Source organism: Erpetoichthys calabaricus, chromosome 6, assembly GCF_900747795.2.
Source record: "Erpetoichthys calabaricus chromosome 6, fErpCal1.3, whole genome shotgun sequence".
In the NCBI taxonomy this organism is placed as follows: domain Eukaryota; kingdom Metazoa; phylum Chordata; class Cladistia; order Polypteriformes; family Polypteridae; genus Erpetoichthys; species Erpetoichthys calabaricus.
The window spans coordinates 75,111,703-75,138,423 of NC_041399.2; the positions used below are offsets into that span (position 1 = coordinate 75,111,703).

Consider the following 26,721-nt stretch of genomic DNA (forward strand, 5'->3'; position numbering starts at 1 on the left):
GTGAATAGATGGAGATGATTTAGTACTGTGACTGGTCTCCTTAGATGTGGGTGTCCTGCCAAGAAGGCTCAAAAGAAACAAGGCAGAATACATAAAGAGGTAATAAAAGAAACCTAGAGAAACAGCTAAAGGCTTGACGGAATCATTAGAATAGGTTAACATCTTGGTTCATGAGTCCATTATACACAAAACATTAAACAGGCATGGTGTCCATGGCAGGGCATCTAGGAGACAGCGACTGCTCTCCAAAAAACACACTGCTGCAAGTCTGCCAAACACCATCTTGACATTTCACAATGGCACTGGGAAAATGTTTCATGGACTGGTAGAACTAAGAATGATTTGTTCTGATAAGAGTATGCAGCAGTAAGTATGACATAGACAGGGCACTGTATACCAACATGAAAACATCATCCCAATGGTCAAGTACAGTGGAGGGAGCATCATGATTTGGGTGTACTTTGCTGACTCAAGGCCTGGACAGCTTACCATCATAGACGGGCAAATCAATTCCCAAGTTTATCAAGGTATCCTATAGGATAATGTCATGATTGCCAGGGTGGCTGTGCATTAGCTGAAGCTTTTTAGAGGTTGGGTAATACAGTAGGACTATGACCCTAAACACTGAAGTAAACCTACTACAGAATGGCTTAAGAAAAGAAACTCTGCCTTTTGGAGAGGCCCAGGTAGTACCCAGAACTTAACACAACAGATATGCTGTGGAATGATCTCAAGAGTCGGGGCAGCAGGCACATTCATTTGCTGATAACTGAAGCGATTTGCATTTTAGACAGGTGTCATTTTTCAGCTCAGTCCCTTAAGAGGCGCAATAAATAGGTAATATGACATGAATAACTTTAATTCAAGACCTCTTACTCCAGCTACAAATCTGTTTGAGCATTGTGGACAGCATTTTATTTTGTATTTAAACGGATTGAGAGGAACAACCAGCCAAACAGGATATGCACCCTTTTAGTTGAATCACACAAGGAAATTGATATATCATTTGGAAAGGAGTACAACCCAATGTGCTCAAGAATGCCTTGGACAAGACTGTGTCTAGTGTGGACATCTACTGTTTCTAACAGTGTTAGTGTTTGTGATATGTTGTAGCACTGTGAAGCTTTACAGTTTAACACCATTTTTTCCTTTATCTATTGTGATGAATTTACTCACTAGCATATGACAACAGTGCCAGGAGGGACGCAAGAAGCCCAACCTTGCAATTGAGGAATTCCTCTGTAAGCCAAGCTGGGCAGCAGCTCCAGCTGTTCACACCAGACATCCTACAAATATGGCTGAGCTGAAGCAATTCTGTAAGGAAGAAAGGTGTAAAATTCCTCTTGAACATTGTGCAGGTCTGATCCACAGTGACTGGAAGTACTTGTTAGGGGTCTTTGCTGCCAAAGAAAGTTTGATCAGTTGTTAAATCAGAGGGTTCATTTACCTTTTCCATAGCACACTTTGAATATGTGATGGGTGTGTTCAATAAGGACATGAAAAATTACAATTGTTTGTGAGTTAGTGTAAGCATATTGTGTGTTTCTCTATACTTGTAACTAAGATGAAGATCATATCACATTTTATGACCAATTAATGCAGAAAATCAGTAAGGGTTCACATTCTTGCCACTTTATATAGTGTGGAAAAAAAACATTATATATTTTAAAGTACCCTTAAATGTGGGGTAACTCTGCAGGCACCATTTAACACCCCAAGCTGGGTATCATTTCTATTCCTCAGCATCACTCAGAAAGATTAGTTTTTAGCTTCTTTATTGGTACTTGCACAGTAGCAGAAGCAAAAAGAAATATTCTTACTGCCTTGCCTTTTATCAGACATGGAACAAAGAAAGTCATCCTGAAATTTGATCTTGCGTAAGTGCTGCAAGAATTAGGAAACCATTATTAGAGTTTATTGTAAGAAGAACTTAGTAGTCATGCAGAAAATGAAGTTGTGATGAGGAAAAATCCACAAAAGCTCTTTCCCTAACTTACTGAGCATTTCTTATCTGTTAGGTGCACTGAGTAATAATCCAAATTTAAAAGACTGGAATTAATCCGAGAAAAAAAGCATGGCCCCAGCAGGTATTTTATCTGTCATTAAGTAATAATGTAGTGGAAGGTCCTAGCAGCAAATAACTAAAGAAACTCTCAACCTGAGTAACTGGCTTATCCCATGACTAATTATCAGAATAATAAAATACTAATTAAAATGCATACCCCCACAGAATTGCTCAAATCTGAGATGATTAGATTTTTTTTCTCTTCTTGCTAATCAAAAAAAAAAAAAAATCATTTCAGAGACCTAAAATTAACACTCAACCAGACTTTTTCCTGGCCATTTTGCTTTTCCCTCTAATATGTATTAGTCATCTTAAGGTATTTCAGAAATGAACCATTTATTTTCAAAATCCTACTTTCATCCAATATTAAACCCTTTTAGGATCAAGGAGGCTGGAGCACCAATTCAGTAAATATTCAGTCCTCATTTTTATTAACTAACTATGATGACTGATTGTAAATTGGCTATGTCAAAAGGAAGTGGCATCCATAATACTGTAGATTAGCATTCCACCTACAGGACAGTTTAGTTTAAACGTTTGCTATCAGAATAGTATCTCTCCCATTAACCCCAGCTAGGATGTATATCCATTCATCCATTATTCAATGTGCTGAATACCGTTCTAGGTCAGAGAGGGCTTGATCCTGCTCAAGTGGGATCAGGCAATTTACAGTTGCAAATGGACTTATTGCAAATGCGAAATGCAATGGACTTACGCTTGTTTGGGTAAAGTAAAAGCGAAAACCAGAATACTCGCAACAGAGAAAAATCATAACAGAACAGAGGAGAACATGTAATCCAATTAGGGAGAGCTAGCAATCTACACAATGCAAACATCTCTGAAGATGTGTCAGTAAAAGCAAAGTAGCCAAGAAAAACCCATGGTGACACAGAGACGATGTGAAAACTTAATACAAACAGATGCTGGTTGCAGAATTTAAACTGATGACTCTTGATCTGTGTGCCACTACGTGCCCCTAAACATATAAGCTGTTAAATTAAAGGAACAAATACAAAAAGAACAATCAATGCTGCTTTTTGGTGTTTTATGATTTAATCCCATAATGGAAACAAAATTGTGTAAAATATAACCTTTTAAAAAAGTTTAGAAAATAAAGCATACAGCTAAGTGAAATTATTCCCTTTATTATATTCCATCCTGTATTCTATAATTTGTAAACTTGTATTCTCACTGAAAGAGTCTGGAAACTTTAGGCAACTGTTTTGGCTGCAATGGAGTTAGAATACTACCATTACGTGGCATTTAGATTTATACAACATATCTACAGTACATAAAGTTTTTGTAAAGCTGGGTGGCCAACATAAGGGTCAAAATTTGCAAAAAGCTACTGCTTTTTGATAAATGAGGCTCCATCAGTTTAACAAAAAAAATCTATAAACTGCCATGATTTGTTAATAAATGTAAATAGTTCTAAATCATAGAGGAATCCTATCTCTTGTAAGTTTGCAGAGTGCATAGATAATTAAAGTCAAAGATAATAATTTGGCCCACATTGGATTAGACAGCATAGTTAGTCTTTTATATTTCCTTCTTCTTATATTTTTAACATCAAATAGACTGAAGAAAATGTTTAGAATAATTCTGAGACCAAGAAAAGCGTCACTTCAGTCCAGCAGAAGAAATGTTCAAAATTTGTCCGCAATCACAGGAAACCAATAAGCATAAGCAGGCTGGAGTTCTTGCAGCTGAAGGACAAACTGCACTTCTCTGTGCTTAACCGTAACCTTAATGAGGCTGTCAATCTTCTGCACAACATCTCAACCTCTGCCCTTTCTAGCTTTTTTGAGACCCCCTCAAGTTGCCCCATCAGCAAGCACAGCCACTTTCAGGAAATGAATCAGGTGATACTCGCTCCTGCCTCAGGCACTGCATGAGGAAAGGCAGAAGCAGAAAGAGTCGGGGCAGCAGGCACATTCATTTGCTGATAACTGAAGCTATTTGCATTTTAGACAGGTGTCATTTTTCAGCTCAGTCCCTTAAGAAGGGCAATAAATAGGCAATATGACATGAATAACTTTAATTCAAGACCTTTTACTCCAGCTACAAATCTGTTTGAGCATTGTGGACAGCATTTTATATTGTATTTAAACGGATTGAGAAGAACTACCAGCCAAACAGGATGTGCACCCTTTTAGTTGAATAATACAAGGAAATTTATGTATCATTTGGAAATAGAGTACAACCTAATGTGCTCAGTGTTAGTGTTTGTAATATGTTGTAACACTATGAAACTTTACAGTTTAACACCATTTTTTCCTTTATCTATTGTGATTAATTAGCTCACTAGCATACAATGACAGTGCTAGGAGGGACACAGGAAGCCCAACTTTGCAATTGAGGAATTCCTCTGCAAGCCAAGCTGAGCAGCTAGAAGCTCAAAAGCCCCACCACAGGCCAAAAGGAGTTCTGCAAACTACTCTGAATTGCAGGTGACCCACACTATCTTGGAGGGGCCTATCCTGTAAAGTAATAGAGTAAGCTCAGGATCGCAGTGGCCCTAAGGGCCCACTACAGTGCAGGTCTAGAATAATTTAAATACATTTGGGGATGATGACACTTTAAAATTAGATGTCTGCAAGTGCCACTTTGCGTGTAGAGCCGGAAGATGAGTTGGATTAAGGGTTACTGGTGAGTAAGAACTAGAAAAAGATCTTTGCATTTATGTGTTCTACCTGTAATAATTCCTGTTCCCATACCTTTGTCTTAGATATTTGTTTGAGGTCTCTTTGATTTTGCCCCAGTGTAGTCACTGTCTAACCAGATATTGAACCCATCAAAAGAAAACAAAACCACAGGGAAAAAAAAGAAAAAAGCTCTGAAATTTTGATTTCATCATATTGCTCTGACAGAATGCATTAGGTGTTTCTCTTTAAGGACACTAAAAAACTATATATTTTTTGTCACTTGGAAATCTGCACACAATGTTATCATCTGCTTGTAAACATTGTACATTTCACTTGGATGATTGATCTTCCTAAATGATACCCCAGTTACCAAGTTCGCACCCACCACACGACGAAATAATTTGGGATCTCGGTTTGCAACCCCCCAGGCAGACACGTGGTCCAGTCCCACCCTCCAGAAATGACCCTCTATCTACCGCAGCCAGGTGTTACGTGAGTGACCCCTTGGTCTGGTCCAGCCACTCTGGTCCCCAACAATGATGATCCTATGAGCTGGATCACCCTCAGGGAAATGCGCCACATGGCCGTAGTGTCCTAACTGACACTCCCTCACAATGCAGGTAATGTGCCTCATTCGGGACTCCATGAGTAACTGCTCATTTGACACAAAGTCAAACCAAAGGTACCGAAGGATTCTCTGGAGAGACAGGAAGCACCAGGACTCTAAAGACTTGGAACTTCATCCTTTTACAGAAATATCAGGAGTGCCACACTCCCCTTTCCAACAACCTCATGACCCCCCATTCTCTCCCAATCCATCTACTGACTTCATAGGAAGAGTCACCAGGGACATGAATGTCACTGCCAAGGTAAGTAAACCTCTCAACAAGGTTGACACTCTCTCCGCAGACAGACACAGTGCTGATGGCTGTTTCCAAGAGGTCATTAAAGGCCTGGATCTTGGTTTTTATGCAGGACACTCGCAAGCCCAGGAAGAGTTGAAATCGTTGGAGAGCCAATGGGGTCAGGTCTGTTGGGGATCAGAACTGATGTGATGCTGAGACGTTGCCCGCTGCACGGCAGCACTCAGGTCCAATTTGAGGCGGCCCATCCGGGTAGGCACATGGAACATTGAGTTACATAATCAGTAAAAATAAATAAAGTGGTTTATAATAAAAGTTTATAATGAGTCTAACATGTATGGTGCCTGGTTACCCAATGAAGACCCTTAAAAACATGCAGGCTATGAATTATTACAATAGTGTCATTTTATTGTTCCCTCAGCTAAATTATAATGTGGACAGTTGCAAATACAGTATTGTAGTGACAAAATGCCTTGGTAAGAGCTCAAGTACTCATGCTGTTAAATTTCGAGATTCTCAACTGCTAACGCTGCATTACCCACTATTGTTCTTACTGTTCAGAATCCATCTCCATTCAGGTCATAAAACAAAACACAATTCAATCTAGGCTATTTGAATGGAGGGTATGACTGGCTGTCTGTTGGGCAAAGAGTTGCTAGGGAGAAAAAGGTGGTACATGAGCGGATTAGGGGCCAAGCAAGGCTGAGTGAGGGAGAAAATGGGACTTGGGATGAATTGACTAAACCCTCCAGGATGCCAAAGGGAAAATAACCCAGCAACTGCCAAGGATGCCTAACTCTTTAAAAGGGGCCTTGGGGGGATAGCTAGGGAGTTGGATGCCTCTGAAACAAAAGAGTGCAGTACATGGTACCTGGACTAAAGAACTTTGTTAAACTTTTAAAATCTAGCATTGGCAGCTGGACAATTATTTTTCCCTAGACTAGAATAAGAAGTGGGATGATGTTGCACATTTAATTTTTTTGTTTCAGGTTGTTTTATTTTTTGCCATGGCTGTAAGTTCAAAAAGTTGATTTTTGTGAAAAATGACAAAACTCATTTTAATTCCTCTAAGGATGTATGTAAATTGTATACATGATCATCCTGAACTGGTTACTAACCATTCAAAGCAACCATGTGCATGTTCTGGAAAGTTACACTTTTTTTTTTGGTGCCTATTGATATAGACTACACCCATGGGGTTTATATTCCTTGTTCTTATAGGTGGAATGTAGCTATAGCAGGCAGGGGGAATAAAGAAGTCATTCAGCTTGTCAATTTGTCTCCACACTCGCTTACAGGAAAAGCAATTCAAAGTAATCAACATTACGGCAGACACTGTTCATCTCCTGGGGCCTCATGTATAACGCCGTGCGTAGAACTCACACTTTAACATGGCGTAAGCACAAAAGCGGGATTGTGCGTACGCACAGAAAAATCCAGATGCAGGAATCTGTGCGCACGCAAAATTTCACGTTCTTCCACTACATAAATCCCAATCAGCGTGAAAAGTAACGCACGTGCACGCGCCTTCTGTCCCGCCCCAACTCCTCCCAGAATTACACCTCTTTGAATATGCAAATCAATATAAATAGCCTTCTGTGAAAAGACAATGGGAAAAGCACAGGGGAAAATATAAGAATTTCAGCGAATACCAAGTGGAGGCAAAGGAAAAACGTACTATTTGTTGGTTTAAACAGTGGTATAATCAACAAAAGAAAGTTGATCGAGTGACAGAGTGTCGGAGAAACTCGAAAGATCAAGTTCACAAAGTCGCCCGAAATAAAAAAGAAATCACATATCAAAGTCGCCGTGAAAAGGCGACTCGTAGCCCACCGTCTGAGTGTCATATGAAAGCTTATTAAGGTACAGACAAAAAAAATTGGCACACAGTGGGGAAAAAAGCACGAAATGTTAACTTTAATCTCGAAATTTCCACTTTAATCACGTAGTTTATTTTGCCATTAAAGTAGAACATCATAAACTTCATCTTAAAATCGTTTATTTTACTAGTTTCTCAAGTAGCACGTTAAATGCTTTGTTCTGTATTTGATCTTCTATGTGCTCTATGTGTGTGAATCACTACATGCTTCCGTTCTTTCTCTTTCTCCGACAGGACACAGAATCCATTACATTCGAGATATTACAGCTCTCTGAATAATTAAAATACTGAGATGTATACATGATATCATTTTCATGATGATAGCAATGAAAGCATGTTATTAAACATGGGAACACGGTGGCGCAGTGATTGTTCATATCTCACGCAAGAGGCTTGCTGCGCCATGTGCGACCTTCGATGAAATAATTTATTACAGAAGTACTGTCTCTTTCAAACGTTCTTTTCTTTCTCCAAATACCCAATCGCCACACAATCAGCTCTGTAATAGACGTTAAGCCATCTGTAAGCTTAGAACGCCGATTCTTCAAAGCTTTTAAGGAACATTGAAATATCTTCGTAGTACATGTTTAATTATTCTATCCGTCTATCCTTCCAGTGTCGCGTCAGCACCGGCAATAATACAGCACAAGGCAGGAGCTATCCATGAACTAGCTATACGCTGCGGCACCGTGTCCTCACATGTTTAATTATTAACAATGCAGATTATTTAAATGAAGTTAAAGTTTTATCTGTATACTATAAGCAACATATTTTGCTGCATTTCATCTTAAAAATGATACTGTCATCATACGCGCTTTATAAAGTAGTGCAGGTTGTGCAATATTATAACTGTAGTGTAAGTTTACAGTGAGGTGATTGTACTTATAAGTACAAACAGTTCTACAAGGAGCACTTGATGGACTGATTGAGTGCGTTTATAGTTCTTGGGATGAAACTGTTTCTGAAACGCGAGGTCCGTACAGGAAAGGCTTTGACGCTCTTTGCCGTGGTTGAGGTAGTGTGTACTTGAAACTGTATACCGATAATTCTCTTTCCGATCAGCTGCTGCTGTGATTCACACTCAGATACAGTGATATAAATACTCCGAGTGGTGCAGTGAGAGTAATATGGAAAAGGATGATCCGCAGTGGCAACCCTTAACGGGAGCAGCAAAAAGAAGAACAAGATGCAGTGAGCGTAACAACGCTAAAGCAGTTATGGTATTTGGAATACTATGGCTATTCCCTGGACCATTATATTGCTACAGGTTAATTACAATCAGATGCATTACACTAATAAACAATATGCAGTTAATTTCAGTGAATTTATAAAGCCGCGTCAGGAATGTGGAGCTAAGAAAGAAAGGGTGATCACACAGGAACAGTAGCACTGCTTTGACGCTGGGTGCCGCCAGTCTGCAAAACCGAGCGGAGAAATTGCGTACGCCAAGGTATGAGTTACCGTGGAAATGTGCATGGCTTTACGCCAAGTTTAGGTTTTATACATCGCGATTTGAGCGTGGAAACATTCGTACGCAACATTTCTGTGCGTACGCACTGTTTATACATGAGGCCCCAGGTCTAGTGTGTATGAAAGAAAACAATCCACACTAGGCAATGTTTACCAGTTTTTAAAAATACCTTCAGCCTTATACTCTGTGATGCTAATCTTTGTCAACAACCACCTTCTATGCCTTATGTCAACTTTTTCGGCAACTGCCTCAAAAGAGTTAAGTAAGGTAGCTCATAGACTATGCAGCTTTCCTCTTTAAGAAATGTGGAAAGCTGAAGAGGCAGCAATTCAGGGTACTGGCAGAGGTTACCGTAGCTTCAAGGTCACAAACTTTCATGTGTTGGCACTTGATCATAGAACTATCTCTAGACCTGGCCATAAGTGACCCTAAGGCGGGTTCGTAAACTGGCACACAACCCATATGGTGGTGAGTTTGGAAAGCACTTAGTGATGGGTGAAAGAGAGGCCAGGATGTTGCTAGTATGTGATAAAGATTGACGAAGTGTGACACAGAAAAAGAGGGACTGGAGGAAAACAACTGGAGTGCTTCTGGCATTTAAGAAGTTGATAAGTAAGCAAGCTACCCCATCTAGTGGTTAGGTATCAAAACCTATATAGGTAGGTTCAGAGGTTTGCTTTGATAGCTTATCTTGTACATCCCTCAAGAGTATGTTAAAGGATTCCCTATTCAACACCACTCTCTTACTTTCCATAGTTCAGTACAAATTCTTCTCAAAAGATAGCACTTCAATTACACACCAATTAATCTAAACTCTCATTCCAATCTATGTTATTTCCCCATCTGTGAGACATTACAATTATTTTACTGATGTACATCATGAAAAGAAGTGACTGGGCACCTTTGCTGATTCTATTAAACCTGCGAAGTAACCGCTGAAAGTATACACTGTTTTGAAATTGCATTTTGGTAAGAACAGACATTGTATAATTCCCATTGCAAAAATAATAAATGAAACAATAAGAGTGAGAAAGTGTTTTGGTCCTTTTGGAATGAGTTTTGGGCTTTTTAGATTACTCTAAAAGATAATCTAGGCTCTTGCTAAACCTAATTTCTTTACCCTTTTCATTCACTTAAACCATATGATCAAAGAAAGTTTTCATTTAAAAAAATCCTCTTATATAACTGTACCAGTAGTAAGGGAATGAGCAAATTGCAGCAATGCTGCAGGATTTCTTTCTACTGGTTGCTATTTTCACCATTTCACTTGCCATTTCTTCTTTTTTAGATGTACATTTTTTCTATTTACCACTACTCTTCCCATTAAACCTCTCTTTCCCCTGGAGAGCAGTAGGCAATAGGACAGCGGGATTCCATTAACTTTACTAAGAACCTGATTTTAAAAGCCACAGAAACATGGTCACATCCATAATTCTGATCGTGTCAGTAAGTTTTTTTAAATGCATTCCATTTGTGGGAATTCTGCTCCAGATTGGCTTGAACACTGGAGCCAGGCTCAAACAAAATCATTCTTTGTAAGCTAACTTTAGCCTCCAGTAGCCTTTATTTGAAAACATAATATATATATTCTTAAAACAGAAAATGAAACCTATTGAATATAAGGATACAAAATCGTACACCATTCTCCTTTATGTCTCTTAATCTGTTTTGATCACTAAAAAAACAAAAAAGAGGGGAATCTTATGTGCAATCAGATACACCATAATTCAATTGGCCCATCTCACCTAAGTGCCTATATTAAAGGTCAATAAATTTGGCAATCTTTTGCTTTACCAATGGAAGTTACTCTACATGCTGAATTAACAGTACACCCACACTTGATGGAATAGCCAAGTGAAATAATGTTTTGTGTGACCACGTCTGAAGCTAAGCCTCTGATCTTTTGGTCTCAGAATACATTCCTGCTGAGCAGCTGAAAGCTTTAAATGGACCAAAAACACTATATTGCTTTTGACATGTTAGAACCATTTATTATTCTGTTCTGCAAAGTGCTTCTTAAGTTTTAGTTTTGATTTTGTGCCTCTTTCTTTACATATTTGTGCTTTATCAATCCACAGCCACTTGACCTATTTGAGCACATACATGAGTTTTATTGAATTTTTTTAAATGCTCACACAACTATTAAAGTTTTTTCCCCCAATATTCATTACGTCTTCTTAATGAGATTTTTCAAAATACAGAAAGTAGAAAATTACTAAGCATATTTAGGAGTCATTAACAAAAATTACACAGTAAAACACTTGTTTGGGGAATTTCTTTTTCTTGGTAGCTTTTTACTAGAAGAGCTGGCAAATGGATTAATGGAAAAACAACACAGCAGTTTTCAGTCCTCACAAAAATACTTATGTTGCTGGAGATGCAACAGGCTGGCAGAGAAAAAAGATTATGACTTTTAAAGTGGAGTCATTAAAGGAAAGCAACTATCTCAATGGCTCTTCCTGGTATTGGCATGCCAGTTATGGAAAGATGGTTTGGGTCATAAGGGAGCTGTATAAAGATGACAATGGCTTGGATTAAAGGCAGTGGTGCTTTGATAGTGACAGGTGGCTTTTAGCCTAGTATCCCAGAGCAATGCATTTCTCACTGCAGTTCTAAGTCATCTGTAGAGGTGTGACAGGTAGGGGACCCTCAGAGTAGCAATCAAATGCTGCAGGCTAGATAGGGATTAAAGCCATGAAAATATGCAATAAGCATAACTCCAGCAGCACAATAAACAGAGTTGCAACAGTTGGAAGCATGAAGAAAACAATTTATATCTATCATACAGGACTTTTCACATCTGTCCGACCGTCTGTCTATCTATCTATCTAAAGCTTTTGAATACTGTTTCACTTCAATTCTATCTCAAAATTATTGAAAAAATAACCATTTGATTCACATTTTGTTCTTAAACCATTTCATACAAGTCTTTACCTATTTCTTTATTTTCTTTGTTTATTGTTTTTTGCCTAAGTCTTCCACAGTAATCTTCAATTACAATGCTGAGTTTCATTTTTACTGCTAAATAAAACATATGAGGTAAAATTTTCATTATTTTGGTTCTCTCAAATGTAGTCCTGCTTAAATCAAAATCAGCTCTTCTTTGTACCATAACAATTGGCCTCTTTTTTGTGTACAATTAAAATGTGTGGTTATCAAATGATTTGTTTACCAACGTGTCTGATGCATACCGCAGATTTTGGCATCATGCACTTTGATAGAATGACAAACATCCAAGCATAGTTTTGGCCAGTGAGTTTGTAAGTGACCCCTGTGACACTGTGTTGGATTTAGTGGATTCACAAATGGATAGATGGATGAATGCAGACTGCAGTGCATAAACAGAGTAGGTGCTGTAAGTGGGGGGAAATGTATACAGTTGAGTATTATTTTATTTTTAATTATGGCATATCATTGATGCACTGAAGCTTTGAATTTAATGAGAAGAAGGATAATGGACTTCAGGTTGGAAGAAATGTTAGGAGGGCAAGAGTGAGAGGGAAGGATTAACACAAAATATGTCAAGTAATTGAGTCCTGCATTTTAAAGAAAGGCAGCCAAAAAGAAATACGCAATTAAATTCAGATCTTTAAACACAGCCAAGGCTCTAATTAACTGTTTTTGGCTTTAAAGTTCATTAGGATATAATAAAAGGTAAAATCAATAAAAAATCATTTATTTATTACTTTGTAAAACTGACACTTACTCGTCCCACTTCTACAAGGTTAGTCACCATGATAATGCTGGCAGTGTTCTCTTGCCATATCATTCTCCAGAAGTCATACACTGTTTCCTGCATTGGACCTGTGAATACAAGAGAGGAGACAATGGAGTAGGTGAACAGTGTCACAAAAAACATCAGACTAATTAGATAGACAATAATAGAATCTACTGAGTCCATCTGAGGGTGGTGGGTCCCAGGGCATACTTACTCACACAACCATTGTTAACTCACTCTGGGCCAATTAAGAGTCATCAACCAACCTGCTACAGGATGTAGGAGGAAAACCAATCAGCATGCTGGAAGACATGAACTCTATTGCAAGATCTTCATGCTGTATTTTTAGTTTTAGTTTAGTGTTCCTTTCACAAAGATGTTTCTGTTTTATACATATTAGTTTTAATAATTATAGCATTGCTCAAGAGATTTTATGGAGTTTAGTTTTTTGTTATAATGAGACAGAACTGTAGAATCAATGAGTTCATGAATAATATTTGTTTAATGTTAGTAGAAGCCAAGAGGATGCCCCATTAATAACAAACAACAAACCAACCCAGTTACTGAATATGAACACTTCATGAATTGTTTATATTTTTGAATAAGTTTTACTGGCAATTTTGTATTTAAATTCTTACTCCAAATTTACCTACAATTAAGTAAACAACAAATGGTTGAAATAGTCTAAACAAAAGTGAAGGAGAAGAATACTTCTGCCTCCACTGCACAATTCACTTTTCTACAGTCTTACATAACATTTACTCATGAAGAACATGGCATGTTAAATTTGGGGTCGAGAGAAGCAGGATATTTTCTGAAAGATGGCATGTCACATAACTTTGTAAAACACAGTAAGTTTTTCTTCTCATGTTCATTCTTTGACTAAGTTTGTTTCCCAAGCTGTCTTCCATTATATGGACTTGGACTTCCATATGCTCTATGGTTCTTGACACTTTATTTGAACTTACCTTTTTCTTTGCCCAAAAACAGGCTGAAGGTTAATTTGTGATGACCTTATAAGTGCATTTTATGATTCACTTTTAATGTTCTATTTAAAAAATTTTACACACAAGGCTTTGTCATTTTTTATCAACCATGATAACCTCTAAAGCTGTCTCAATGAATGCAAGTTTGTAAACAGAATTTTGACACTTGCCAGCCTGAAAAGTTACAAAAAAATCAGGAAATGCATTCTACTGCATTTTACAGTGATGTGATCACAAAAGCCACAATGTAGATGAGAACAGGCCATTCAGCCTAACAAAGCTTGCCAGTCTTATCCACTTAATTCTTTCAAAATAATATCAAGTCTAGTTATGAAAGTCCCTAAAGTCCTATGGTCTACCGTACTACTTGGTAACTTGCTCCATGTGTCTATGGTTTGATTTTTTTGATACACTTGGTTAATCCCTGAGGGAATACTGTCTTTTTGCATGACCTTTAGAGGGTTAGAGCACAGGGTCAAACATTATACAGTGCTCCTGGAGCAATTTCCAGGTTAAGGACTTTGCTAAAGGGCGCAACAGAGTAGGATCTCTTCTGGAAGTATAGGGATTTGAACTGGCAACTTTATAGGTACCAGTGCAGATCCGTAGCCACAAAGCCACCACTCTAAAAGTTCTCCGTGTAAAGAAAAACTTCCTAATATTTGTGTGAAATTTAACCTTAACAGGTTTCCAACTTTGGCCCTGTGTTCTTGGTGAATTCATTTTAAAGTAACAGTCTCTATCCACTGTACTAATTCCCTTCATAATTGTAAATACTTCAATCATTTCTACACTTAATCTTTTTTTGCTTAAGTTGTAAAGGCTCAGCTCTTTTAATCTTTCCTCATAATTCATCCCCTATAGCCCAGGAATCAGCCTATTCGCTCTTCTCTGGACTTTTTGTGGCCTGGAAACCAAAAATGTATGCAGTACTCCAGGTGAGGACTAACTAGTGCATTATATAACTTCACCATAACCTCCTTGGACTACTCTACTAATTACTCTTCACATTGTACTATATAAGCTAACATTCTGTTAGCCTCCCTAATGGCTTCTGAACACTGTCTGGCAGTTGATAGTATTGACTCCATTATGACTCCTAAGTCATTCAGGGCCCCTGGGCCTGAATCATTGTTTATGCCCCATCTAGCTACTACAGAATTACTAGTACGGAATAACAAGGCTTGGTAATTGCTTGGACATAAATATTTTAATTTTAAAAAATTCTGACACCAAATTATTTTCATAGTATTAGGTATTTTTAGCTGTGAATGCAAGAAAAAATAAAAACAAAAAAATAAAGCAAAAAATATAAAACACATTACCAGGTTTGGTTTTCCCACCAGTTTGCACACTCAAGACAGTTTAGTCAGGCTACTAATAAACCTTACTAGTGGTAGTTTGGTAGAGATACGGCCATCTCATTAATTATCCAAGGTGTGTATCACTTGACTAGCAAACGACCTTTCTAAAGCTGAAGTGATTTGTCAACAACAACATTCTGCTCAGATATGTATATCTCTAGGATGTCAAAGAATGGTTTTATTTTTCAAAAAAAATTTCCCTTATATATAAAATGAGAGGTAAGTTTTTGTCGACAAAATACAAACACCTGAGAAATAATACTGTGATTTTATGTGCAAAACAAAAAGGTTTTATTGATCACCAAACTTCCACTTCAGGCTTTTGAATTACGCCTTGATATACAAAATGTGCAAAGCAAGCCAGCAGCTCATCATGACAGGTGTCAGACCCTACATGCAGTCTGAAATTTGGTTTTATGTGTTCTCCTTTATCAGTTTCTATGCACATCTGTCTGCCTAACAGGCTGTTACTGATTTTACACATCTACCTTGCACCTTCGAGACCAGTGAACAGCAGCTTTCAAAGTTACAGCAATGCATATTCAGAAGTGGCATTATAATTTCTTGGTTAAGCCAAATCATCACCTTAGTATACTTCATTATCACTAGAACTAGAATCTATCATATGGTACATTTCTGAAGAACTGTTAGCATTATCACACAAAAATCATTTTCTTCTTGATTTGCTTTCTGTTGTGACAGCCCATATTCAGTTCTCCTGCCACAGCAAACACAATTGGTGCAACAATTAAGATTTCACTGTATTTAATCTGCTAATGTGATCACTAAGTTGGGGCTGTCTCATTAGGGCTGTCATATATAAATTTATACTCTAACATTAAATGCAGCCCACTCGTTCAGTCTGCACTCTTTGAACATGCTGTCAATTTGTTTTTCTCATCTTTTCTATACAGTATATACTATGTTTTTGTTTGAGCTCATCTGGTGAGGATGCTGCCTAGATAAGCTCCTTCCAACGAAACAGACATTGATTATATATTTTTGTGTTGGAGTGGCTTCTTTGCCATGAATGGCTTGTACCTTGCACTTACTGAAAACATTTATTTGGTCTCTAAGCTGGACCAGAAAAAAGTGAGTTTAAAAAATGGCTGAATATTTCTTTATAGTGTAGCTTTTTCTGGAATAAATTAATGAGGAATTAGTAATCCTACAAATAAATTCTAAATGCAGAAGAAATTCACATGCCTATAACAATTTTCAGAATTGTCAGTTCTAGATTAGGTTTAGTTGTGGCAAAGTTAGTTATATAAACTTATGAGATTATGGATGTCAATCCTAAATGAGATTTTTACAAAATATTCCAAGTTCTCTTGTAGCTGTCAAGATCTTTGGAGATTTTAAACCCACTTTTAGTTTTATTCACTTTTTTGACATTTCTTTTCAAAAATCTGAATAGAAAAAAATGCTATGACTTTTGATTATTGCAAAATTAAAAAAATGACTTTTTTCTTATTGGGTCTGTTCACCCCTGACTTGTTTGTCTAATGAAAACTTTGACCAGAAACTCTGGTGTAACTGTTGGATTTACAACTGTAACTACAAAACGTTAGCAGAAAACAAGGAAACACTGCACTTTTTGTGAACAGTTTCATTGAGAACAAATAGAAAGTACTGTTTTCCTTTAACATTTCTTGCATTTCTGCAGTTGACACTTAATTGTGGAGTTTGCCCAGCTAGCACAGGGTGACTTGATTTTCTTCTGACTTACTGGAATGATTGCAACAGTGAAAGTCAGGGCCAGTGTTAGCATTTCTGCTGCCCTAAACAAAGCTATAAATGGCACCCGCACCCTATCCCCTTTGCTGGGCCAACTATTTCTATGACACAGATGTTTCATAGATGTAGGATTATTTCTATTTCACTCCTTGATACAGTATTACCTGCATAACATTTTGTTTGTAATCTGGTAGTTTAAATGGATTATGAAATACTTATATATTCACGTTCATGTATGCATTTTGTGTGAACTATACATACTTATACTGTGTATATATATATATATATATATATATATATATATATATATATATATATATATATATATATATATATATATTAATGAATTTCACAATTTGTAGTGAATAAAGAATACTAGCAGCTTACTAAAGAAATTAAGTAAATGAATATACATTTGATGAAACATTTTAAAACAGTGTATTTTATTTATAAAATGTGTATGAATATAATAATATATATATATTATTGTTAGTCTTCAATAAGCACACCAGTTTGAATGTGAAATACTTTACTTTCAAAAATGCAAAAAAGAACGAACAACATCCGCGCATGCCCACAAGGAAGATACATTGTCTTAAATGGGACAACAACAATAATTCAGTATTAGTATGTTTACCTTAATTATGAACTTAACAACTATGATATATACTGTAAATAGGTCAATTATTTGATGCTAGTTTCATTTTATAAATGCGATGCTAGTTTTAAAAAGTAAATAAATGTAATATATTCTATTAAAGTTCTTTGCAATTGTGTTAGCTCAGCTGAAAACTGTTATTTTGTTAAATAAATCAGTATATGATATCATCAACCTCACCCATTGCTGGACTTTCTTTAATAATGTTACAAAGAATTTGCGCAAAAAATGAAAAGCACAAATGATTCTGACATCTTTTCTTCTGAATCAGTCTTCTGGTATTTTACATTTCCATTTTAAAATTGTATTTTTTTTTCTTTTAGCAGCTGGCACATTTTGTTCCAACTGTTTGACTATCATGATCTGTCTTTTGTTTTTAACCTTTTACAGCCATTCTTTAACCTCTAGAAATATCTGAAACTTCATTTTGGGTGTTTTGGAGACCATGGAATCCAAAGGGCATTTTTGTTTTTGTTTCAGTACATTTTCACTTGTGATGAAAATGAATTACATTCTCCCATGGTGGCGTTTTAGTTTGTGCATCAGTATTACCATTTTGATTCACTTTGTGTCACTTGCTGCTAAGCAGCTGCTAGGCAGGACAACTGGGAGTCAGCAGGTGTGACATCATTATTGCGATGGTATAAAGTGTTGTACACTTCCTGGTTGCCTGAGTTTGTGGATACAACAGACAAACCTAGTGTTACTATTGTGTGTTTAATAGATCTCTGGTTATAAATTCTCTCCTGTTCTTTAACTACACTTATGTCATGTATTTTTTGATCTATTTATGTGAACTATTTTGGTTTTTGACTCACTCAATATGCTTCTTGAGCTATGGTTTTTGTTTCATTTTCTTTTGGTTACTAGATTCTTGTTTACCTGTTCACAGCATTGTCCTGTTATTATAATATCGATCCATCTTTTGATTCCAGTCCTTTTCAAAATTGCAGTCACCCTGAGCAGGCAGTACATTGACACAGACTGTCAAAATATGTTTTGTATTTTTAGTGAGCACCAAGCTCCATCACATTTTTCTTTGTTTCACTCTGCTGCATATTTTTCACATTTTACTTCAAGTTTTGTTCAAAGCAGTAACCGTGGAAAATGATCTCATCCTTTAAACCATGATTTGTATTTTTCAGATTTTTATACACTTCCTTATTCACTTCTGGCCCTTAAGGGGCATCTTGGGACCCCAGAACCTCAACATAACTACACAAATCCTAGTCACAGGTTCAAATAACCTTTTTAAAATGTATGTCTTCTATATATCATGAGGCACAAAACCTTTCTTTTCTCTCCCAAATCTCCTCCAGCAAGAGTTATCCTCCTCCTTCAGATTCCAGCTACCTGAATGACACAAGGAGGCCACTTTTATGCTAGACCTGGGAGTACTTTTTGGTCAAGTGAAGTTCCTCAAAGTTTGGACAGCCATTCACTGCAGCTTCCCCTGGAGGCAGCCATAGGACCCAGCAGGGCTGCCCAATAGTACTACAGTTACTAGTATGCCCTATGGGATGTGGATGGGTACAACAACCCAAGGATGCTGCCCTGCCACCTAGTGTATCAGTGTAGTATACAGTGCTGGAGGACTGTCTTCCCCATCCATTCATTTTATAGTCAATCATTCCAGTGTTGCCTTTCATTTCACACTTCTTTAATTTTTTTCATATTTCTTTCACTTCATTCCTCTGTACCTACACTGGATTAATTATTAAAATCTTCATATCAGAAAGGTTATCCGCTTGATCATCTCTGCAGTGCTCTGGCTCTGCTTTGCAGCATATTAGCATTCTAGGCCAACGTCAAAGGGTAAGTTGAATTATGAGATGAAAATGATACAGGAGCAACTGGCACAAAAATATGCAAATGTAAGGAACCCTCATTCCCAGGTTTACTTTTAATTTTGCTCAAGGCTGGGCTGGACACATTGCCACTACCAGATATGGAATGTGTAGGCCGGAAGGTCACCATACATGAAATACCTGGTCAAGTGGGGCTTGTGTCGAGGCCTAGACCCTAACCCACATCAGACGTTGCATCATGGGCTTGGAATTACCAGACTCTTTGTCAGCCTGCTCCTTTTCCTTAAATTCATTCTGTTTGATTTTTTTTATTTGAACATTGTGCACTTTGCTAATTTGGAAACCACACCTGAATAATTCAAATACTGTACAGGACAAATGAAATAACCAGAAAAATATAAAAATACAATAATGCGCCCTTTGATGGTGGACAGCAGCAAATCCCCAGCACAACATTCTGACAGCTGCTTCATTAAACTGATTTCAGTGAATGCTAATTTCAAGTTATAGCACACATTCCTTAGAATTCACTTCCTAACTCAAACCAAATTGCTTTGTAAAGATGTCCTGAGACACCGCTTGATGTAATATACACTATACAAAATAAAGATTCTTGATTGGCTTATGTGCATTTACTGATTTAACTAAGAATGGTACAATTAAGACTACAACTTTTGCAGTTACAAATTAGATAACATCCAAGACAATATCTAATCTGATAAAGTCAAAAATAAAACACTGAGTCCAGATTGTGCTAAGTAATTATCATGTATTGATGAGAATTAAATTATGGACATAATTAAATCAAATTAGTATTGTTTTTAATCAGCAGGCTTAGGAAAAATTACTTTTGACAAACTAATTAGAGAGTAGGGAATGTTTAAATCCCAGTGCTTTCTGGAGTGGAATACTTCACATTACCCAAAGCTACAACAAATTGCATCCAGCAACAGCTCAACAGCCTTCATATTCATGCTCACGCACCTATTTGATTATTAGGCATGCAAAATCCTTGCATCCTGTTTCAGTAGGTTTGTTTGTTTGATGTTAGCGATAGAGCCATCTTGTCTTTTATAATTTCGCCAGTGTTGCTTCTTTAACTCTTTCTATTTGCTGGGGCTAAGTTTGGATTCTTATTACTTGGTTGTTTTGCTTTTAAAAAGTCAGTACTGTGTACACAAATGCATTTCAGATTGCAGTGTTACAACCTACAGTATCTCAGGCATACACCCAACAATAAAAGAAAACATTATATTTATTCAAACTGTATGACAAAGGCAGTAAAATGAAAATAAAAAAAAGTGACTGACCATACAATTCCTCCAAAAGGTACGTCTAAACAGCAATAGGAGACTTTTTCATTATTTTGAGTTGATTTGCCCATGATCTCCACTCACTTTCTCTTAGTTCCAAACAGTCTACTAGGAACCAAATTCAACTTGATTTTCCCAGTTTTGGAATAATAATTAAATCACACTGCACTCTCAAAAGTATATAAAACCAGCAGAAGCAATGTCTATACAAATATATTTTGATTCTGTATGATATTGGGATTCTTTAAGCTCACTGAGATCATACTAGACTATCTGATGGTGTACTACACAATTGTTTTTTTATTTCATCAATCAGTTTATTCTAATTATATAGTGCTTTAGAAACAAATTTATATTACACTAAAAGAAAGCAATTTACAGTACATAATCTACACAATAGCTGATAACTATAGTAAAACAACATGTAAGAAGCAAGATAGTGAAAATGTTACATCTTAAACAATGCCAGCATTACCATCTAAGACGTGACTGATGTAAGGGAATGAGTACATGCATGATGGTGCCCTGCAGTGGATTAATGTCCAACCAAGAGTCTACTCCTGTCTTGTGCTTTATGTTGTCAAGAGTGTTGGCTCCAAAGTTCCATGATTCTAAAATTGGATGAAGCAAGTTCAGTAAATGCATGAATAATACAAGTATTGTGAGTTGCAAAAAACCATGTGCAATCAAATTCATGTATCCTGGGGTCCTTGATCATGGGTGATGGAAAAAGGGAATGTGAAATCGACAAACAGATTGGTGCAGTGATGGCTGTTTTGCAGATGCTGTACCAGTCCATGGTAGTGAAGTGAAAGCTGAATCTAAAGACAAAGCTCTAGATTTAATGGTTGACCCACATACCTGTCCTCATCTACGGTCATGAGCTGTGGGTATTGGTCAAAAGAATGAGGTCACGAGCACAAGCGGCAGAAATGACATTTCTTCACTGAGTGGCTATACTCACATGACTATACATGATAGTGATGCTCAGTGATTTGGCAGAATCTTGGAGTATAGTCACTTTTCCTTCAGTTCAAAAAGAGTCAGTTGAGAGGTGGTTTGGGCATTGTCACACATGTGCGAGTAGGGGGACGTTGTGTGGACCAAGTAAAGGTAATTCCACGCCAGGCCAGAGGGAGGGTGGTGTGCACTAAACCTTCTCCTGTTATCTCTACAGACCAGCCACGGGAAAACCTATCTGAATCAGTGATAACACTTCCGGTTCCGGCGCCCAGAAGAATGTCACTTCCGGTTCCGGCGCCAAGAGGAACGTCACTTACACTTCCAGCGTGCAGAAAATGTCACTTCCGGTTCTGGTGCACAGAGTGATGTCAGAAGGACATCACTTCCAGTTACCCTACATCACTTCCGGTCTGATCCCTTAAACCCGCCATCTTTCCCAACCCTCGTCAGTTCTATCTTGGACTCAGTACTGTTAACAACTTTGTATCATTTGAAAAACCATTTGCAGCCAGGAATATTATATGGGTGGCTGCCCCAAACCTTTTTATGAGTGTCGAGTCTGTTCCTTTTGACAGCATGTTGTAGGAATGACCCTTGAGGGGCTCCCCCTACAGCTTCTCTGGGCCTGACCCAGTGAGGGAAGACCCAAGACACGCTGAAGGGATCTTGGTTGGTTTACGAACACTTGGGAATTCCTCCAGAACAGCTGGAATCTGTAGCTGGGGACAGGGAAGTCTGGGATAACCTGTCTGGCCTGCTGCCACCATGACCCTCAACAAGAAAAGCAGATGGGAAGATGAGAGTTTTTCCAGTAGGTCTGACCCAGTATGTGTCTACTGTTCTACAGTATATGTATGATAATTAGTGACATCTTTTCAATGGAGTGACACCGAAATGACTAGATAGATAGATAGATAGATAGATAGATAGATAGATAGATAGATAGATAGATAGATAGATAGATACTTTATTAATCCCAAGGGGAAATTCACATACTCCAGCAGCAGCATACTGATAAAGAACAATATTAAATTAAAGAGTGATAACAATGCAGGTATAACAGACAAACAATAACTTTGTATAATTTTAACGTTTAACCCCCCCCCCCCGGGTGGAATTGAAGAGTCGCATAGGAGGGTCTGCCAATATCAACAACTATTGCAGAGTTTCTCAGCTAGCTGGGAATCTTCAAAATATTCCTCTGTGGTCACTGTGTTTTTGTCAACACAACTAGCATCTGTTTTATCCATATTTCTCAATTTTTAGGTATTATTTTCATTTTGCATTATGCTGAGCCAGGAATTAGCCTCTGTGACCATAAATTGTATTAAATGGGTTAGATACTGGATTGATGAATGATTATCTGTACCAAATTAATTGTTGTGCCAGGTTTTATTAAACAAAATGAATAATTTGTGAATTTAAGATTGTTTTCTGTTTTTTTCCACTATTCTCCCAACAACGGGAATGATTAAACAGATAAATATATATGCTTGAGACAAATGCAATAGGTTCAGAAAAGTACTTTCAAAAGCATTTAACAGAGGAATGGAAACATTATGTGCATTCTGTACATTAACCCAGGACTGATATGAAAAAAGTGCAATATATTGACATTTTCAGATAAAAAAGTTAAACACTTTAATGGTATAAATAATGAAACAAAAAAATAAAATGCAGGATGGCTTTAGTATGCCTCCATTAAAGCTTTATTCTGTATTCCAATTTAAAATATTGTATATTGAGACTCAAATATAACTTTCTCAAAATTGCAGCTCTGTGCCTGAAGCAAAATGTTTTTCTTTGCAGGACTTGGGAGAATACTTATTTTTTTCACATGTCTAGGGACACTGAATGCGGCTTTTTTAGTAATAAATATTTCATGCATTTTTGAAGACATCTTTTCTGCCACTGTCATACTGTATGTCTGTAATGCAGGTACAGAAAAAGCAACTGCTCACCCAGTTAGGGTGGCTCAACCTAGGTGATGAAACTTTTGTATACTTTCTAACCTTAAGTTTATTTTTTACATCTCACTGAGAATACTGAAGAGCAAGAAAATAATTTGTATATGGTGCCCTACGCCATTCTAGCCAAATCAGTGACACAATTTCATATATTTATTTAGGTGTAATTTGTGCTTGTTTATGAGACACAACTCACACAAAGTTCATTATACAGTATTACCAACACTTTTTGTAAAATAAAAAAAAAACACTGATAAGATTCTCATGCATAAATAAACCTTTAAAGGAAATGCTCCAATAGTAGTTATGGCTACTGCTTTTGACTCCTATTGCTTGTCATTAATTTGATTTTTACATATTTTAAAGTCCTTGAGTTATACTCTCTCATCTCTGTATGACTTTTACTCTAGTAGAAGTACTCCAGGTTTTGTCACCCATGTGGTGTAAAGCGTATCCTAGAATAGTTTAAAATGGACTGACATACAGACCAGGATGCAATGAGCACTATGACTGTTTGGATGACCATGCGCTACAGAAAAAATCATTGAACATTTATATCCTACTTTAAAACCATAATTTCTGGATATATAACAGTGACGATGGAAACATTTAAAAGAGATTCATGGGTGTGGAGAGTGATGATAAATATTTAATTTTAAAACAACTAATTTAATTAGACTAGCTAAATAAACCTTATGAACTCTTTGAGGTTTAAAATTATTCACAATCTATCCCTTTTCTAATAACCCTTTATTTGTTTAGTATCTACGAGGCAACAAGTTGAGTTGGATAGCCCAGAGTTCCCTTTCTCCAACATTCAGCTTTTCCTCGTTTCCAGGGGTAAGCTGTGAAATTTAATTCCAACAGTGAGTCCTGCTTCTGCCCCAGGGTCTCCTACCAGGGAGCCTAGCCTACCAGACATCCAGTGTGAACAAGAAAACATTAGGATTACCTTGTATTTCAAAATCCTATAGTGAGCAGTCACTGATGAATTTTTAATAAGAACAATAATATACAATTCACCCCATAATAATTTCTGATATATTTTAGTCACAACTGGAGCTATGTACATAAATAAAAAAAGTGAAACAGCTAATGTGACACCCTAGCATCAGTTTTAATTCTTTGATCAATGAGGATGCCTATCAGCAACCACAACAAAGCATGAGCCATGGTTCTCAACATTTTTCCATCACAAGCATGATCTCTAATGAATAAAAACTTATACAGTGTACAGCAAACATTAAAGCCGAAGTCACATTACATGACTAACAGTCGTGAGGTATGCCAGACCTGCCGACATAGTTGCTGATCTCATCACCAGACTTTGTCATTTAAATGATTGAAAATTGCTGGACACGTCTAATTTACCAACTGAGTTCCAACATTTCAGGGCAGTCATTGTTGCACCTTTTTGTGATAGCCAATAAAGTACTGCCTGATGGAGCTGGAGCTGTACAAAGGGTGAACAGATAAAGTGAGTTCTGCCACAGTCTCACCCCTTTTGCTTCTTTTTTGATTCTGCCAAGATACATAAAACACAAGACAGACAAACTTCTCTTCTGTTTGTGAGGTCCAAAACACCCAGGTTTCTTATTTTTTATTGCTGCATTATATGAGTTATACTTCTGGATGAGCATTCATTGGTAGTCAGCTCTCATTAACACAGTCTGCCCTTATGAATATAGACAAAATCAAGTCATGGGAGCAAGTCATGGGCTAGATGGACTGAGTCACTGGACATGTCACATTACGAGACCGGCTTCACAGGAGCACATTGCTGACTGCCTTCCACTTGCTAAGATTATGTAAATTAAGGCTACAACTAACAACTGCTGGACATTTTGCATAATGTGACATAGCTTTAGGAGGAATTTACTTCAGCACATGGCTACAAAGAAGATATAAAGAAAATTATTGCAGAATTAATAGTTCTTTTAAACGGATTTGGTATACTCTATCTTAAGATTTCTGGGCACAGTCTTACACTGATGCTTTGCAAATCCTGTATCAAAGTATTGGTACCTTGTCACATCTGTTACTTCCATTTGAATCAAACGCAAGTATTACCCAACATAAAGTAAACTACAACAATCAAAACAAGTGAGCAAATACGGCACATATAAAAATACATTTCAGATAGAGGCTTTTCGTGTGCATGATGGCAGAGAGTTCAAAACAAACGGTGATTCTAATATCACCACAGCCTTTTTGAGCCTTTCCTAGGCTGGTATAGGCTCCATATACAGAGTAATCATTCCATGAAATTCCAACATTACTTCTCATAACCTCCAAAACACAGTGGCGCTGTGTAAGAAGGGCCATTGCAGACTGTACTTGCTAAGGAGACGCAGGTTTTCTGATGTGTGCAATGTTCTATCGTACATAGTAGCCAGTGTGGTGTTTCCGCCTGTGGTATCCTGGGGACGCAACCTGAAGCAAAAAAGAAGCACAATGACTGAACAATCAGGAAAGCCTGCACCATCACTGGGTGAACCCTGGACATGCTGGAAGCTGCTGTGGTAAAGAGGATGATGGCAAAATTGGATGCCATCATGGAAAATCCCATCCATGAGGTGCTCTCTTGGAGCACTTTTAGCTACAGGCTCTTTCCACCACAATATGCTAAGAAGCGCCTTTGGGGGGTCTTTTCTGACGACTGCTATTAGGCAATTCAATGCTTCCACTCGGTGTATTAAGTTTATACTTATTTATTTATTGATTGCTTGACTGATTGGCTTTATTACTTACCCTGTGGGTCTGTATCCTTATTTTTATGTTTCTGCTGGTATATGCCTTTGATTAATAAAGTTTACCTAATCTACACAGAGCATCAGTATTGGCAGTCCAGTCCAATTTATCATCCAGCTGCACTCCCAGGTATTTATAGGTCTGCACCCTCTGCACACAGACACCTCTGATGATCACGGTGTCCATGAGGGGCCTGGTCCTCCTAAAATCCACCACCAGCTCCTTGGTTTTGCTGGTGCTCAGTTGTAGGTGGATTGAGTCGTACCATTTAACAAAGTCCTTGATTAGGTTCCTATACTCCTCCTCCTGCCCACTCCTGATGCAGCCCACGATAGCAGTGTCGTCAGCGAACTTTTGCACGTGGCAGGACTCCGAGTTGTATTGGAAGTCCGATATATATAGGCTGAACAGGACCGGAGAAAGTACAGTCTCCTGCGGCGCTCCTGTGTTGCTGACCACAATGTCAGACCTGCAATTCCCGAGACGCACATACTGAGGTCTGTCTTTAAGATAGTCCATGATCCATGCCACCA

The 26,721-nt window shown here is 37.5% G+C and overlaps 1 protein-coding gene across 1 annotated transcript in view; it reads right to left on the bottom strand.

The window, feature by feature from the left end:
• ptprma (protein tyrosine phosphatase receptor type Ma) overlaps positions 1-26,721 on the bottom strand; it is a 796,186-nt gene that overhangs the window by 26,065 nt on the left and 743,400 nt on the right. The window contains exon 24 of the mRNA XM_051929399.1: positions 12,630-12,727. Within this exon, the coding sequence (XP_051785359.1) occupies positions 12,630-12,727 (98 nt within the window). The remainder of the gene's footprint in view (positions 1-12,629; positions 12,728-26,721) is intronic.